Here is a 15,369-nt window from a genome sequence, read left to right on the forward strand (position 1 = left end):
GTTTTATAACAGGGAAACTGGTGGGGCTATTTTCATTTTCAAAAGTCGTAGGAAGAAATATCACCCACATGGTCTGGGAAGAGGAGTGAGAAGATTTTTGTACAGAAACCTTTCAAATGGCCACCAACTGAAACAAGCTTCAAACTCTTTCTTCATTTTACTTAGGAGAGTGACAACTGCACCTACAGAAAGGACCCCAGCTGAGGTTTGGGGGTGGGGATGCTCTACAAACTTTGCACCCCTGGCCCATCAGTCCATGTCCACTGGCCCCACCTGGGAGACTGCTGGGATGGGAAGGTGAACGCTGACCCTTTCTGAGACTTCTTGTGTTTTGGCGTGGAGGGAGGTCCAGGAGTGAAAATCATATCTATTCTGAAAGAAACAAACAGAGCGGGGATTAAATTACACAGAGCTTTGTTTTGACAGTAAACCAAATCATTCTATTCTCTCTGGAATGAGATATGGGTTTGGAATACATAAGAGAAGAGAAGAGAAGAGGAGAGGAAGAGAGAGTGCATACTAGCCACAGAGAGAAAGAAAGAGTCAGAGAGAACCTGTAACTTCGGTATATTCTTCTTCTTGTTTTTGATCTGGTGATACTGAAAGGATCTTTCTATCCCAGGGGAGAGGGAGGCAGACAAACCGCTGAGAGAGGTGAGGGCTGCATCTTGTTATATTTCTTTTTTATAAGAAATGTCATAGGTGGGCTGCAAACCTGTCTTGTCTTCCAGTTCTTTTATCCCTTCCAAAAACATCTAGTTAGGGAGTTTTACAGACAAAGCCTAGGCTACATATTCAGCTGCACACATCACTGCTGCTCTGTGGGCATCTCTGGCCAGTAGAAAGATAGATCCAACACCAGCTTCCACTTCTGCTTCTATTTCTGCATGAGGCACCAGCTCCTTTTTAAAAACCTTCTATTTTAGGTTTGGGGGTACAGGTAAAGGTTTGTTACGTAGGTAAACATGTGTCATGGGGATTGTCTTTTCTGCTCCTCTCCCTCCTACCACCCTACCCCCTCAAGAAGACCCCAGCATCTGTTGTTTCCTTCTTTGTGTTCATAAGTTCTTATCATTTAGCTACCACCTATCAGTGAGAACATGCAGTATATGGTTTTCTGTTCCTGCATTAGTTTGCTAAGGATAATAGCCTCCAGCTCCAACCATGTTCCTGCAAAAGATAGGATTTTGTTCTTTTTTAATGGCTGCATAGTATTCTGAGAGTCATCGGTTCCTTCTCTATGCCTGGACCAATAGGAAAGAAATGTTGCCTATCATGCTGTCGGTTGGGACAAGGGTTGGAGGGAAAGCAGGCTTGAAGGCTTATCACAGGTCCAGGACCATTAAGACCGTGAACCCTGAAATAGCCATGGCTCCTTCTGTCTCCTCCCTGGAAACCCAGCTGCTTCTCCACTGATGGCACTTCCTTTCTCTCTTGCCCCGTAAGGTCAGCACGACTGGAGATATGCAGTCAGAGATCCAGATGTTCACCCTCCAGCCACAAACACTAGAAACACATTTGCTTAATAAGTAGCAAAAACTATGACACTGTCATAGTCCACTCTATGCTTATTTAAATTGACTGGTAGTTTTGGAGTGTGGCATGCCTTAGACATCATGCTTCATCCTTGTCTCTCAGAGAGCCATAGTTGCATAAATAACAGCATGTTAGGCTCAGAATTTGTTCACACATCTATTCATTCAGCAGGTAGTGAGCACTGACTCTGTGCCTGCCACTATGCTAGGAAGCCCAGCCTGGCCAGCACGGTGAAACCCCCTATCTACTAAAAATAAAAAATCAGGGGGTGTGGTGCCATGTGCCTCTAGTCCCAGCTACTCAGGAAGCTGAGTCAGGAGAATCTCTTGAACCCGGGAGACAGAGGTTGGAGTGAGCTGAGATCGTGCCACTGCACTGCACTCCAGCCTGGGTGACAGAGTGAGACTCCGTCTCAAAAAAAAAAAAAAAAAAAGGCCATGGAGAAGCACACCTCCAACGTGACAGCATCATTAACTTCCAACCCAGTCGGTGTGACGTTCCTGTTCTCTAGCAGGACACTCCAGTGGGACAACATCACTTGGACAGGGAAGCTGAGGCCCAGAGAGGATATGTGTCCGTTGGAAATATCACACAGTCAGAGTGAACTGCAATAGGAGTTTGGTTTCCTGACTGTTATTCCATGACTCTTGACATCACAACTGCCCGTTTTTAAAAAATGTGCAGTTTTACAACTTATTAAAGATTTGATACATTTTAAAAGTAAAAAAAAAAAGTCACATATGGAGTCATCATCTCAGTACAGCTACTGCAATCTCTCAGGGGAAGTCCTACTCCTTTTCTCCAGGCCGCAATATGGGAAAGTGTGTGCATGTCCTGTGTATTTCTGAATAAGCATATGTGTGCATGTGTTTAGAATCATACCTATATATTAGTAAACATCATCACAAGGTCTAGGCAGAGTCTATTTATTCTGTGACATATTATATATGATATATAAACATACATATGCAGCTATAAATATATACATATGCATATGTATGTGTACACACATGTCTGCATGTATTACTGGTAATTATATCATGCATATATATCCACAAATCAAATAATTAAAAAATCTCATTATATACTTTTTCTAAATATTATTTTATGGTTGCATAACTTTTTTTTTTTTGAGATGCAGTCTCACTCTGTCGCCCAGGCTGGAGTGCAGTGGCGCAATCTTGGCTCACTGCAACCTCCGCCTCCCAGGTTCAAGCGATTCTTCTGCCTCAGCCTCCCGAGTAGCTGAGATTACAGGCATGCTCCACCACGCCTGGATTCTTTTTGTATTTTTAGTAGAGAGGGGGTTTCCCCATGTTGGTCAGAATGGTCTGGAACTCTTGACTTCAACGGATTCACCTGCCTCGGCCTCCCAAAGTGCTGGGATTATAGGCATGAGCCACTGCACCCAACCAATGGCTGCATAACATTTTAATGAGAGCAGGTACCATTCTCTCCTTACCCATTGTTTTATAATTAAGGAAATATGGTGCGTTAGAATAGAGACTTTCTAATCAGTTGGAGCTAGTTTGATTCCCAGCTCTGCTCCCTGCCAGCTGGATAGGTCCTCTGTCCTATCAGCTTCAGTTTCCACATTGGAAAAATGGCACTCGAATGCAATGCCTTGTGTTTTCATAAGGGAGTATAAACATGCAGGTGGAATACTGAGGAGTTCCATAAAAATGATGGCAATTATTAGTTGGGCATTGATGCTGTTTCCTTAGTTTTCACTATTGTAAGTAATACCCGATGAACATTTTTTAACATGGTGAAGAATTATATTTAGAATTAGGCAGCCGAATTCGGTTTAGATGATCCCGTTTTGTTGGCTACACCGAAAACATCACAGTCAGAAGCCATTTAAACGTGTGTCTTCTCCTCTCTGACAGGCCTGATCAGGGTGCTGACCTTGGCCATGGCAATGTCATACAGCTTTTTCACAGTCTGTCCAATCTGGTGCTTTGTTGGCCTGGACATCCACAAGGCTTCGTGGATATTTTTCTTCTTAAAATATCTCCCTGCATTTCAAATTATTTCTGAATACCTTTCACCTTAAACTCTAAGGGTCATATGGCTTTGAGGGGAGCGCAGTCCCTCCAGATGTGACTGTCTCACCTCGTCTGAAGGTACTTTATCCTGGAAAGCATGTCGAGATGCCCGGCAGAATACTGCTCAATCACATCCTTCACGTCGTAAGGCCTCAAAGTCTCCTTGAATTTTTTTTTATAGAGACGGAATTGTAGAATTCTGCAAGGCAAAGTAGAGGCATTTGTGCGTCACGGGTGGAGAGTGCAGGGAGCTATACCACAAGGCTAGCAAAATCCAAGGCAGGGGGAGAAAAGAACCAAAGAGAAAACAGCTTGCTGGAAGAACTTCCAGCAAGTTTGGTTCTGATTCTACCCCTTGGAACACACAGAGTTAGTACATCTCCATCAGGATTATTCCCTTCAATTATTTGAAGAATAAGCAAATCATGGTATTAATAAGAGCTAACATTTATTGAGCATTCATTGTATGCCAGACCATGAGCTTAATGCTTTATGAACAATCCTGATAACAGATCCATTTATAGGAGATGTGATTGTGATTCAGAGCTTCAGCATCATCCCAGGGCCATACAGCTGATGAGGGCTGAGCTGGTCCTCAAACCCAGATGGGGTGCTGACGAGGCTGGTGTTCTGAATCACTGTCACACTGCTTTCTATTTGAGCACAGCTGATGTATCTCATCCTCAAGAGCCTCTTGAATTATTTTGCTTGGGAGCTCCTAGAAAGGAAAAGCTGGTTTCTGTTCCCTGAGTTTTTTCAGGTTCCTTATAAAGTGGGGCGCCCAGAACTGGTAGATGAAATCAAAGCCTCACGTCCATCCTTTATTGGTTCCTCCCTGGAAAGCAATCAAGTCACCCCTGATGGGTAGTGTTCCTTGGGAGCCACATCATGAAGTTAACTCCTGCTGATCACAGAGTTTATTCAAACCCCTAATCACAGGTCAGTGTCAGGAGGTCACAGCCCTTCCCAGGCCCTTCTATCTGGTGCTTGCGCAAGTCATTTTAACGGTGCATTCAAAGTTCATTTTGTTTGCCATAGCTCATGGCTTTAGCCCCTAAACATTATTTATGGTATATTGATTATGGTACTACCTAATTTGCTTGCCATCCTTCCCATCTTTGTGCCATTTTATAAGCCTTCTCTTTACATCGTTCCATACAGGTGAGAATCTATAAACTAAGGCTCACAGGTCAACTCTGGCTCACTGCCTGATTTTGATAGTAAGGTTTGACTGGAACTCAGCCACACCCACTCCTTTATGCACTGTCTATGGCTGCTTTTGTGCTACAATGACAGAGCTGAACACTCGTAGCAGAGACCTATGGACCATGAAGCCTAAAACATTTACTATCTGACCCTTTCCAGAAAAGTCTGATGACCTCTGAATGAAGGCATCAGTGAAAATGCTAAAAGAAGAGCAGAAGAGGGCACAGACCAGACTATGCAGTGTCCCAGCAGAGATCGCCCTCCAGGTCAACACAGGTTCATTAACTGGCTTTCTCTGAATAAAGGCTTTCAGCCAGTGAGGAATCTAGATAGCTGTGTTTTCATACAACCACATTTCTGTCATATCCTACATAAAGGTGTCAGGAAAATCCACGTCCAAGGCTTTGCTGAGGTCTACACATTGTAACACGACTGTGCTTCCCTAGCTATTGGAATGAGAATCTTGCTGAAAAGACCATGATGAGTTGGAGAAGTCACCTTAGTTTCTAGAATTCACTGCTACCTTTATGAGGTGCTTACATGCTGATAAAGTTTAAGTAGTAGCATGCTTTTTTCATTTTCTTGCAGAATTTTAAAGCAAAACAGAAATAGCTAGAATGGATCATGGTCTCTGCTGATACAGACAAAAAAACTATAATTTATTATCTTGTTAAAAATGCGAACTAATTAAAAAGAACTATATGGATGAAGTTAAGCAGAAGAAAAAACATTTTGAGCAAGAAGCCTCTACAGGAAGAAAACCCTCCACCCTGATGCCCTTTAAAATACATGGTGGTTACCGCCAGAGCAGAACAGAGGAGGTGGAAATACTGTCGGGAGGGCTGTGGGGCGTGTGTATAACAAGGCAGGCACCCAAGAGTTACCCAACATGATTCGCTCATGTCCGGATCATTTTTCCTGGGGCAGCATACAGTACTTACTTACTTCTGGGACCTGAGTCAGGGTTAGTGGAGGGGCTTATTTTCCCCCTTCCCAAAGTGCAAGAGAATTTTATAAGCCCCATCCTGTAGGAGTTGAGCTGGAGCTGGGGAGGCACACAGGCACCGGTGGGGCCGAGGGGGGCATTACCTGACGGCTCGGATGGCGGCCTTCAGGGTAGGGATCATGTCTTCAATGGGGAAGTCATTCCCATAGCCCCTGTCTTCTGCTGTGGGGTCGCCTGTCCCGGCATCTGGGAGGAAGACACGCATATCAACGGCAGGCCACAGCCCTGGAAAAGGCTTGGGCACCCCACTGTTTGGTCAAAGCCTTCCACGCCTCTGGATGTGTCGATCCCCAGAGTCTTTGTTTCCACGTTGTGAGACCCCACAGTACTCCCAAGCTGTGATGCTGCTCAGCCTTTCTTGGCACCCTCATTCTATTATCCAGAAGTCCAAGCCAGAAGTGTGGACAGCTCATGACTGGTGGTGGAGGACAAGGCTAGCAGGGAGGAGAAGTGAGCTCTGCAGTGCCAGAGTGGCCCCCAGAGCCAGAAGCCAGCGAGGGACACAGAAGCCAGCAAAGGACACACACTGTGCAGGCCTTGGAGCCAGACAGGCCTCAGCTGGGGCTTTTGCTCTGTCAGTCTCTATCCTGGTGACCTTGGGGAGGTCACTTTCTGAGCCACACACACCTCAGAGGTCTTGGAGAGAACTGAATGATGCAATGAGGACTGAGGGCCTGGGTGGGCTCAGACACTGAGGACACAGGCTTTTCTGCCTGTCCTCCCTTTGCATAAGTAAAAGAGGCACATGAGGCCATGGCTCCTACAGCCTCCAGAGGGCGCTTTTCTGCCACCTCTTCCTATGCCCTGGTCTCTAGATCGCTTGGCACATGGCACCACCCCATCCTTCAAGTTGACTTCCATAACAATTCAATCACGGGGCGGGATGGGTGGGGGACACCCTTAGAAACTAAGGAGACAGGCTTCCAGGCTCCTAACTTGGGAGCCTCCAGCCCTAGCCTCCTGGGAATACATCACAATGCCTCCGCCCAAGGGACAGGAGGAGTAAGGGAAGCAAGAAGATGGCTTGGCGAGGGAAGGGAGAGAGTTACCTTGTGGACTCGAAGGTTCTTAAGTGGGGAGAGGGAGAGGTGAGGAAGGAAGTGGGCTTGGGGGAGGGAGAAGTGGAGGAGACAGGGAGGGACATAAAAAGGCATTCATTACCTTCAGAACTCTGCCAGAAAGCGTAGGCTTTCATGCGGAAGGCCGTGCGGAAACGCTCTTTATTGTTTAAGCCAACAGGCTTTGGTTCTTTAGAAGGACTTTCTTCTATGGCATCTACATTCAGAGGGGTAAATAGCTTGCCTTTAGTATTGCTACCACGAGGATTAGAAAGGCGAACCCGATCCAAGAGACCCAGCTTTTGGCTACAAAATAAGCAAAAGTGAACAATTTTCCTCCTTCAGTGCAGGCTCTTACAATTTCCCATCCCTCCATAAAGACTCATACATGCTCCTCCAAGGAGGAATGGGGACCGTGCATTTCACAGTGCTGAATCTGACTCAGCAGCTTGGAATCGGACAGGGCGTGGTTCAGATCCTAGCTCCACAGCTTGCTAGCCTTATACCCTGGGCGAGTTTTGTTTTAACTTCTCTGAATGTCAATTTTCTCATATGCTTAAATGCTGCTTACATGAGATGCAGGCTATAAATTGCCAACTCATCCTAGTATGCTGCAGAGATTCGTCTTTCCCCATGCCCATTTCCTGTATCAATAACTTCCTGCCTCTCCTGTGTATCATCCCATGGTGCCCGGATAGTGATTTACACAGACAAATCCTTATCAAAGTGTTCCTCCTTGAAAAGAACCTGACAACACAAATGACATAAAGCAGCACTCTTAATTTGGTGTCCACAAACAGACTCTTATGGATAGAATTTGGCAGTCCATGAGTTTGGATGGGGAAAAATACATTTTTAATTTATAACTTCTAACTAAAATTTAGCATCTCTTTCCATTATGAATGTGGGCAACAAACTCCAGTAATATCCTAAATGCCTGTGACTGTCCACAACAAAAATCACAGATAATTTTATATCCTGTTATTTCAAGGTATTGTTTATGCTCATGATGGCTTCAAGATTATGGTGGTATTCAATCTGCCACCAGGTTCATCACAAAAATGCACATATATGACTACATCTCAAAATTTTAAAGATTTTGGTAATGCTTTATCCATATAATCAGCTTCTTTTGTAAGTGTATATTGTATTTTGTTTATAGATTCAAAATTATTCTGAGAAGGGGTCCATGGCCTTCACGATACTGCTAGAAGAGTTCCTGGTACAAAGAAAATGGTTAATAATGCCAATATAAAATTGCCCTGGTGCAAAAATCCAGCTGCACCTTGACTTAAGCCCAAGTCCACCCTTCCCATCGGGCTGACCTGGGGTAGATCTATGACCTTTTTGAGCCTCAGTTACCTCATCTGTAAAGTAGGGATAAGCATTCTCTGCTTTATCTGGTTGCTATGAGATGATGTTTGTCCAGGATTTGGCATAGAGTGTGACACACAGCGGGTGCTCTATACATGTTAATTTCTTCCATTTCTCGGCTTTTGCCCCCTTACCCTAGTGAGCACAAAGGATAAAGCCTTTTTTGTGGTACTTTCCAAAGAGCGCCACATTGTGTGTTTTCGCCCAGTGGTATACTCAATGCAACAGCTTCTGCTCCCTTACCCCACACAGAGCTTGGCACACAGGAGGCACTCACTCGTGTACTTGTGAAATAAATGAGACAGTGAATGAATATGGGTGATCCAATCAGTTCTGCATGGGTTTGTGATAATTTTGTGTTTTCTAAAGAGCATGTCTGGTTAGGATAGTCATGTGCCCCTGCCAGAAGCTGCTGCTACCTTTGAAGCTGGGTACAGTGTGGAGGTCATGGTGTTGTGGCTGCTGGAAGAGGAGTGAACACTCCTCCTGCCACACAGTCACCCTGTGCTTTCTGAACACCAGGTCCTCGTCTGTCATGGGGGCCTAACAACAGCTGCTTCATAGAGGGTTAGGGAGTATTACACGTGATAATTTATGTAACATTTCTTGCCTACAGTCCGGCATACAGAAGGCATTAAGAAATCTCTGAAAAAACAAACCAGTGAATGAATGAATGAGTATATGAATGAGCAGTGAGCAGTTGTTATTCCTGACTTCCTCTGGATCTGTTCTCTCTCACCCAGCACTGTTCCAGAAGTTTGATTGAGGAACTCCATTAATAACCAGCCCAGGATAAATTTAGAAAAACGCCAATGCTCAGCCAGCTCCATCTTCCTTGAACTGAAGTCAACATTTTTTGGAATTGCTTTCCTGGCTGCTACTAGATAAATGACTAATAGGACAGAGAATATATCAGAACTCGTGGGCTAAAAATAGTGAACGAAGCAGGAACTGAGCTGAACACACATTGAAGTCTTTCTGGCACTGCACTGTATGGAGACAGTACATTTCCATGCCTGCCTGCTCCACTGAACTATGTAGTGCTAGCTAGGCAAAGACTCTGCCTGGCTATCTTTGAACATGGTACATTTCCCTGCTCAGAACATCCGAATATTCAATACAGCAACTAAGATCATGGGCAAAACCAGCCTGGTGGAAGCATCCTGACAAACCGTGTGACCTAGGACACATCACTTATGCTTTCTGGTCTCCAACTTCCTCATGGGCAAAATGATGACCATAAGCCCATGCTTTTCATAGATGTTTAAAGGTTAAATGAGGTAATGCATGTCCAGTGCTCAGCCAACTGAGATTCAGGAAGCGCTCAATAGATATTAGCTGTCATTATTAACTCGGTAAGTAATCCTTTTCCCACAGAGGCAGTAGAAGGCTGACGATGTGTGTGAAAAGGATGGATACAATTCCCTGGGCCATAAATAAAGGTTTTGTTGTTGTTGTTGTTTAAATGAACTGCAATGAGTTTGAGAGATTTATATATTATTTTACAGTACTTCTTAATGCTAGTCTAAAAAGTTCAACATTGTCATTGCACTCTACTTCCGTAGGAGACAAATATATGGGGAGCTTAATTCCAGATAAACTAAGCAAGACAAAATTAATAGCAGCCACTTTTTCCTGAATTGAAGTTTCAGTATAATTGTTGAATATAAGGAAGATAATCAGAGGATTTTCTTGGTTCTCCCTGTGCTGGGATTTAGGATTTGCTTGTTAGGCATTTAAATGCTTCACTGCAACCTCAAACAGTCTGGATTGCTTTGGCCACGTTCACTTAAAACCCCATTGGTCACAGATGACAGTTCAGACGGTGTTAGGAATCCAGATGCATGGAACAAAGTCAGAAGTCTTGGCTCAGAATCACTCACAGCCATTGCACCTAAGAGGCTTATGGAATTCTTCCTCCAGCAAAGTGGATGATCAGCTTACTTCTTAATTGTGTTGCCTGAAATCCAAGACCCCAAAGGATAATCAAATGCAAGGCAAAGTTCACCGCTGAAACTCAAAACCTATCTCTGTTCTACATTGTATGGATTTCCAGTGCATAATTAAGGTGTTGTTCTAGGAGGGCACTGAAGATCTTGCAAGAAAAGCCTTCCCCAGAGCTGACATCAGATTTTCTTCAAAAGCTAGGGCTCTTGACATGATAAGTGCAGGCAAACAACTTCCAAATACAAATTGTAAAAACCGCAAATAGATGGACTGGGCATGGCAAAGTAAAATCAAGGTTGTTCTACCCTGGACAATGCGGCTCTTGTCCTGGGCTCCTCCTGCAGGTATCAGCACAGGGAACTCCAGCCATGTTCAACTCCGTGTAGTTTCTTCACATTCTGTGTTTTGCATGTGCTGTGAACTCGACCTGGGAAAACCTTCATCCCCTTTTTTCATTTAAATGACTCTTATTTTTATCTAAAACATGGTCCAAGCCTCAGCCCCACATCTGGACTTTCAGTGCAGTGGCTACTGGGATCCATTAGACATCCATTCTCCGTGCCCCTAGTCCACTTCAGGCTTTTCTCATCCATGGCACTCGGCCACTGCAGGGAAACATTTGACTTAATAGGGACTCCCCTACTACATCAGTGGTTCTCAACTGGGGGTGATTTTGATCCCCCTGCCAGGGCACATTTGGCCATGCCTGGAGATACTTGGTGATATAATAATGAGAAGTACTATTGCCATCTAGTGGTGAGAAGCCAGAGATGCTGTTAAACATCCTGCAATGCACGGGAAATTCCCAAAAAAGAATTATCTGTAGCAAATATCAATAGTGCTGAGGTTGAAAAACTGAAAGGTAAGCTTTTGGAACAGAAACTACCATGTTCAACTTGTATATACAGGATCTAGCACAGTGTCTGGCATGTTGCCAGCACTAAAAGTATTATTACAATGTTGAATGAATGAAGGAAGTAATAAAACATTCAATCTTCTGATTAACAAAATGCATCTAACCTCAGCTGAGAGAGGGACTGCTGTATAGTGGAAAGAGAGTGGACTTTAGAGTAAGAGAACTGAGTTCAAATCTCTACTTGTGGTTTATATTTCACTTAGGAAAGTCATTAACTCAGATTCAATTTCATCTATGAAACGAAGCTAATATTTATTCATTCAACAAAAATGTGTTCCACACTTTGTAAATCCCAGGCTCAAGGTAACTTGTTGAACATACATTGGTGATTAAAACCAACGTGGTTTTCAGTCTCTAGTGAGCTTATGATAAAGTCAAGAAGTCATATAATAAGTAAACAGACACATTCATTGCTAGAAATCTGACAAGGAGACCAAGAGAATGCAGTAATGAAGAGCAACGGGAGGTTGACAGGTAGGGTGGCTCGGGAAGGCATCTTGAGTGGATAGGAAGATGAATTAGGAAACCAATTTCAGGATTATTAATCAAGGATTAAGATGATGATGGTCCAGACACAGAAGCTGAGATCTGAAGGGTCAGAAGCTGGATTTCAAAGAAAGGAGGCAAGAACTCTCTAGGCAGAAGAACTGCATGTGGGTGCAAGGGGCATGAGGACTGGACTGCGGCACCAAAGGGAGGGCATGTGGCCAAAATATTCTAAGTGAGAGGCAGAGTGGCACCAGATGAGATCAGAGTTCAGATAAGTCAGAGACTTAAGAAGTGAAATAAAATTTAAACAGAAATAGAAAATAGGAGTTTCCTTTGTGTTCTAAATGTACCCGGGTCCTACAAAGATGTTTGAGGATAAAGTATATGAAGTTTGCATTTTAAAAAACACATACCTGTCCATTGCGGCATTATTAACAACAGTCAAAAGGTGGAAGTAACCCAAATGTTGTCCATCAGTGGATAAGTAGATACAAAAAATTAATGGACATACAACGGGATACCATTTGGTATTAAAATGGAAAGAAATCCTGACACATGTTGCAACATGAATAAACTTTGAGGACATTATGCTAAGTGAAATAAGCCCTTCATGAAAAGACAAATACTATGTGATTCCACTTATATGGGATATCAAGTGTGGTCAAGCTCATACAAACAGAAAGTAGAATGGTGGTTTCCAGGGCCTGGGGGCATGCAAAAGGGGAGCATTGTTTAATAGGAACAAAGTTTTAGTTCTGCAAAGTAAAATGTTCTGGAGATTGGTTTCATAACAATGTGAATATACCAAATACTATAGACCTGTACTTTTTTTTTTTTTAAACAAGGTCTCACTCTGTCATCCAGACTGGAATGCAGTGGTGCCATCTTGCTGACTACAACCTCTGCCTCCCGGGTTCAAGCGATTCTCCTGCCTCAGCCTCTTGAGTTGCTGGGATTACAGGTGCCCGCCACCACGCCCGGCTAATTTTTGTATTTTTAGTAGAAACAGGGTTTTGTCATGTTGGCCAGACTGAGTGCCCAGCACAGAACAGCCAATCCCATTTATAGAAGTCAAGGCCTTCTCTCCTTCATTCTTTCATCCTCTCATCTTTTCATGTGGAAAGGATGAGGACTAACAAAAGATCTGCAGTCCCCTTTAAGAGTACTTTTAGAATGCTTCCTAGCATCATGGTGTGCCCTGAGAGAGACAGAGAAAGCAGACAGGTAATAAACACCTGTCACCTACCACATGCCAAACTTTTGAGGTTTTGGTGTCCTATTTTTCTCTCCAAGAAAAGATTATAAATGAAAGTTTCTGTCTGTACTTATTTCTTAAGATATTTTATTCGTTAAAATAAAATGGGACATGCTAATTGGAGATGAGATGATAATGAACATGAAGTGGCCAAAAGGGGCCTGGAACTTGACGGACCTTCCTTAAATGGCATAAACGTTGAAGAAGATGATGGTAATTTCCCTTTCTTTCTTTCTTTCTTTCTTTCTTTCTTTCTTTCTTTCTTTCTTTCTTTCTTTCTTTCTTTCTTTCTTTCTTTCTTTCTTTCTTTCTTCCTTCCTCTTTCTTTCTTCTTTCTCCCTTTCCTTCCCTTCCCTTCCCTTTCCTTCCCTTCCCTTCCCTCACCTCCTCTCACCTCCCCTCACCTCCCCTCCCCTTCCCTTCCCCTCCCCTCCATTCTCTTCTCCTCCTTCTCCTTCTTCTTCCTCCTTCTTCCTCTCTCTCTCTCTCTCTCTCTCTCTCTCTCTCTCTCCTCTCTCTCTCTCCTTTCTTTCTTTCTACAGAGCCTTGCTCTGTCACCCAGACTGGAGTGCGGTGGCACAATCTTGGCTCACTGCAACCTCTGCCTCCCAGGTTCAAGCGATTCTACTGCCTCAGCCTCCCGAGTAGCTGGGATTACAGGCACCCACCACTACCCCCGGCTACTTTTTCATATTTTAGTACAGACGGGGTTTCACCGTGTTGCCAAGGCTGGCAATTTCTTTACAGCTTTCACACTGTTCATGGTAGAGCTGGGAGAACCAAATAACTCCTATCCTTTGTGTGATGGTTAATTTTATGTGTCAACTTTACTGAACCAAGGGATCCTCAGATAGCTGATAAAACATTATTTCTGTATGTATCTGTGAGGGTGGAAGAGATTAGCAGTTGAATCAGTAGACTGAGAAAAGATCAGCCTTCACCAATGTGGATGGACATCATCGAATCCTTTGAGGGCCCAAATAGATCAAAAGGAGGGAAAGGGTGAATTCACTCTCTTTGTTTGAGCTGAGACATTCATATTCTCTTGCCCTTAGAGATTGGAGGTCCTGGTTCTCAGGTCTTTGAACTCCAAGACTTATACCATTGGAGCTCATGGTTCTCAGACCTTTGGACTTGGACCGAATTACAACTGCTGGCTTTCCTGGTTCTCCAGCTTGCAGACAGCAGATTGTGAGATTTCTCAACCTCTATAATTATGTGAGCCAATTCCCATAATAAATCTTCTGTTATACACCTCGATATATTCCATTGGTTCTGTTTACTGGAGAATTCTGACCATACACTTTATTTCTCTACAGAGGAATTTATTATTTTGTGGCTAGAAATAAAGATTCGCTGTTCATTTAGGTTTTCTGTGCATTTTTCTTGGGGGACAGGTGTGTTTCTTAGCTGATCTAATCAATTGACATTTCTAGAGATTTCTCATATAGAATTGATAGATGCAGGAGGCAGATAAGGAGGAAGGTCCCAGGGAATCTTCAACTGGCCTGTGCACTGGGAGGATGGGGTGGGGCCACAAGAAGTTCCTGCCCCTTGCAGTGGGGAGGAGCCTGACCTCTCCTGTTACTGAGTGGTGACTTGGGATTCTATCTGTGAGATGGGGGCCTGTTAACAGGAACCCTTCTCACTTTGCTGTGTGGTTTTTCCTTTTGCCCAATAAGTTCCATAACCCCTCACCCTTCAAAGTGTCTGCATGCCTAATCTTTCCTGGCCATGTGACAAGAACCTGGTTTCTTCCTACAACATTTTTTTGGTACCCAGAACATGGAATCTGAGGAAGGGAGGGTGAAATGGGGACCCAAAACCTTTAACTTTTGCTTCTGAGCCTTTTGGTCCTATGGCCTTCATCTTCTTTGTTTCGGGACAGTAATGACACCTATTTTTCCTTTTACAATACAGTACTGGAGGTGGTCCACACTTACCCCAAGGGCCACAGACACACGCGCACAGGACAGTTGGACCAGGCAGCTGCCTACCCCTACTTCCCTACCAGCCGGAGTGCATGGCTGTGGTGTGTGCCTCATGTGTGTGCAGTGTCCAATGACCATGCAGGGTAAGGATGAGTCATAGCTGCTGCCTGGGCCCCAAGCAACTGGCTGGCATTCCCCACCACGTGTCCACAGAGTCCCCACCTACCCCAGCTAGAGACTCCAGCTCTCTCCCACAATAGTTAAGCTTATCTCCCTGGTGCAGACACCATTTGCCATAAGAATAAGAGGTTCTTCCCCCAGTCATCCTTTTCTCTTCTCCACCCTGTCAGCAGTTAACACAGCCCTGCATTTAACCTCCTTTTCTCTACCCTGTCAGCAGATGACTTTAAAACAAGGGTTTGTTTTTTGTTTTTTGTTTTTTTTTCCTTTTGGAAGACATTTTGTTGGGCTGGAAATGATTGGGATCACTGTATTTTTGGCAGAGTTTTAATTGTGAGAAAGGATTTGTGAGGTTAGTCTTAAGCTGTAGCCAATCTGGTGTGCTTTGCACATCTTTCTGTATGGCTGGTAGCAAACTTTGCT

General features: G+C 44.0%; 1 protein-coding gene across 1 annotated transcript in view; it reads right to left on the reverse strand.

Annotated features, from left to right (window-relative positions):
* KCNQ3 (potassium voltage-gated channel subfamily Q member 3) overlaps window positions 1–15,369 on the reverse strand; it is a 359,113-nt gene that overhangs the window by 8,404 nt on the left and 335,340 nt on the right. The window contains exons 10-13 of the mRNA XM_015146002.3: window positions 6,958–7,160; window positions 5,880–5,982; window positions 3,652–3,783; window positions 274–372 (exon numbers count right to left, since the gene is read on the reverse strand). Of these exons, the coding sequence (XP_015001488.1) occupies window positions 274–372; window positions 3,652–3,783; window positions 5,880–5,982; window positions 6,958–7,160 (537 nt within the window). The remainder of the gene's footprint in view (window positions 1–273; window positions 373–3,651; window positions 3,784–5,879; window positions 5,983–6,957; window positions 7,161–15,369) is intronic.

This window comes from Macaca mulatta, chromosome 8 (assembly GCF_049350105.2).
Source record: "Macaca mulatta isolate MMU2019108-1 chromosome 8, T2T-MMU8v2.0, whole genome shotgun sequence".
In the NCBI taxonomy this organism is placed as follows: Eukaryota; Metazoa; Chordata; class Mammalia; order Primates; family Cercopithecidae; genus Macaca; species Macaca mulatta.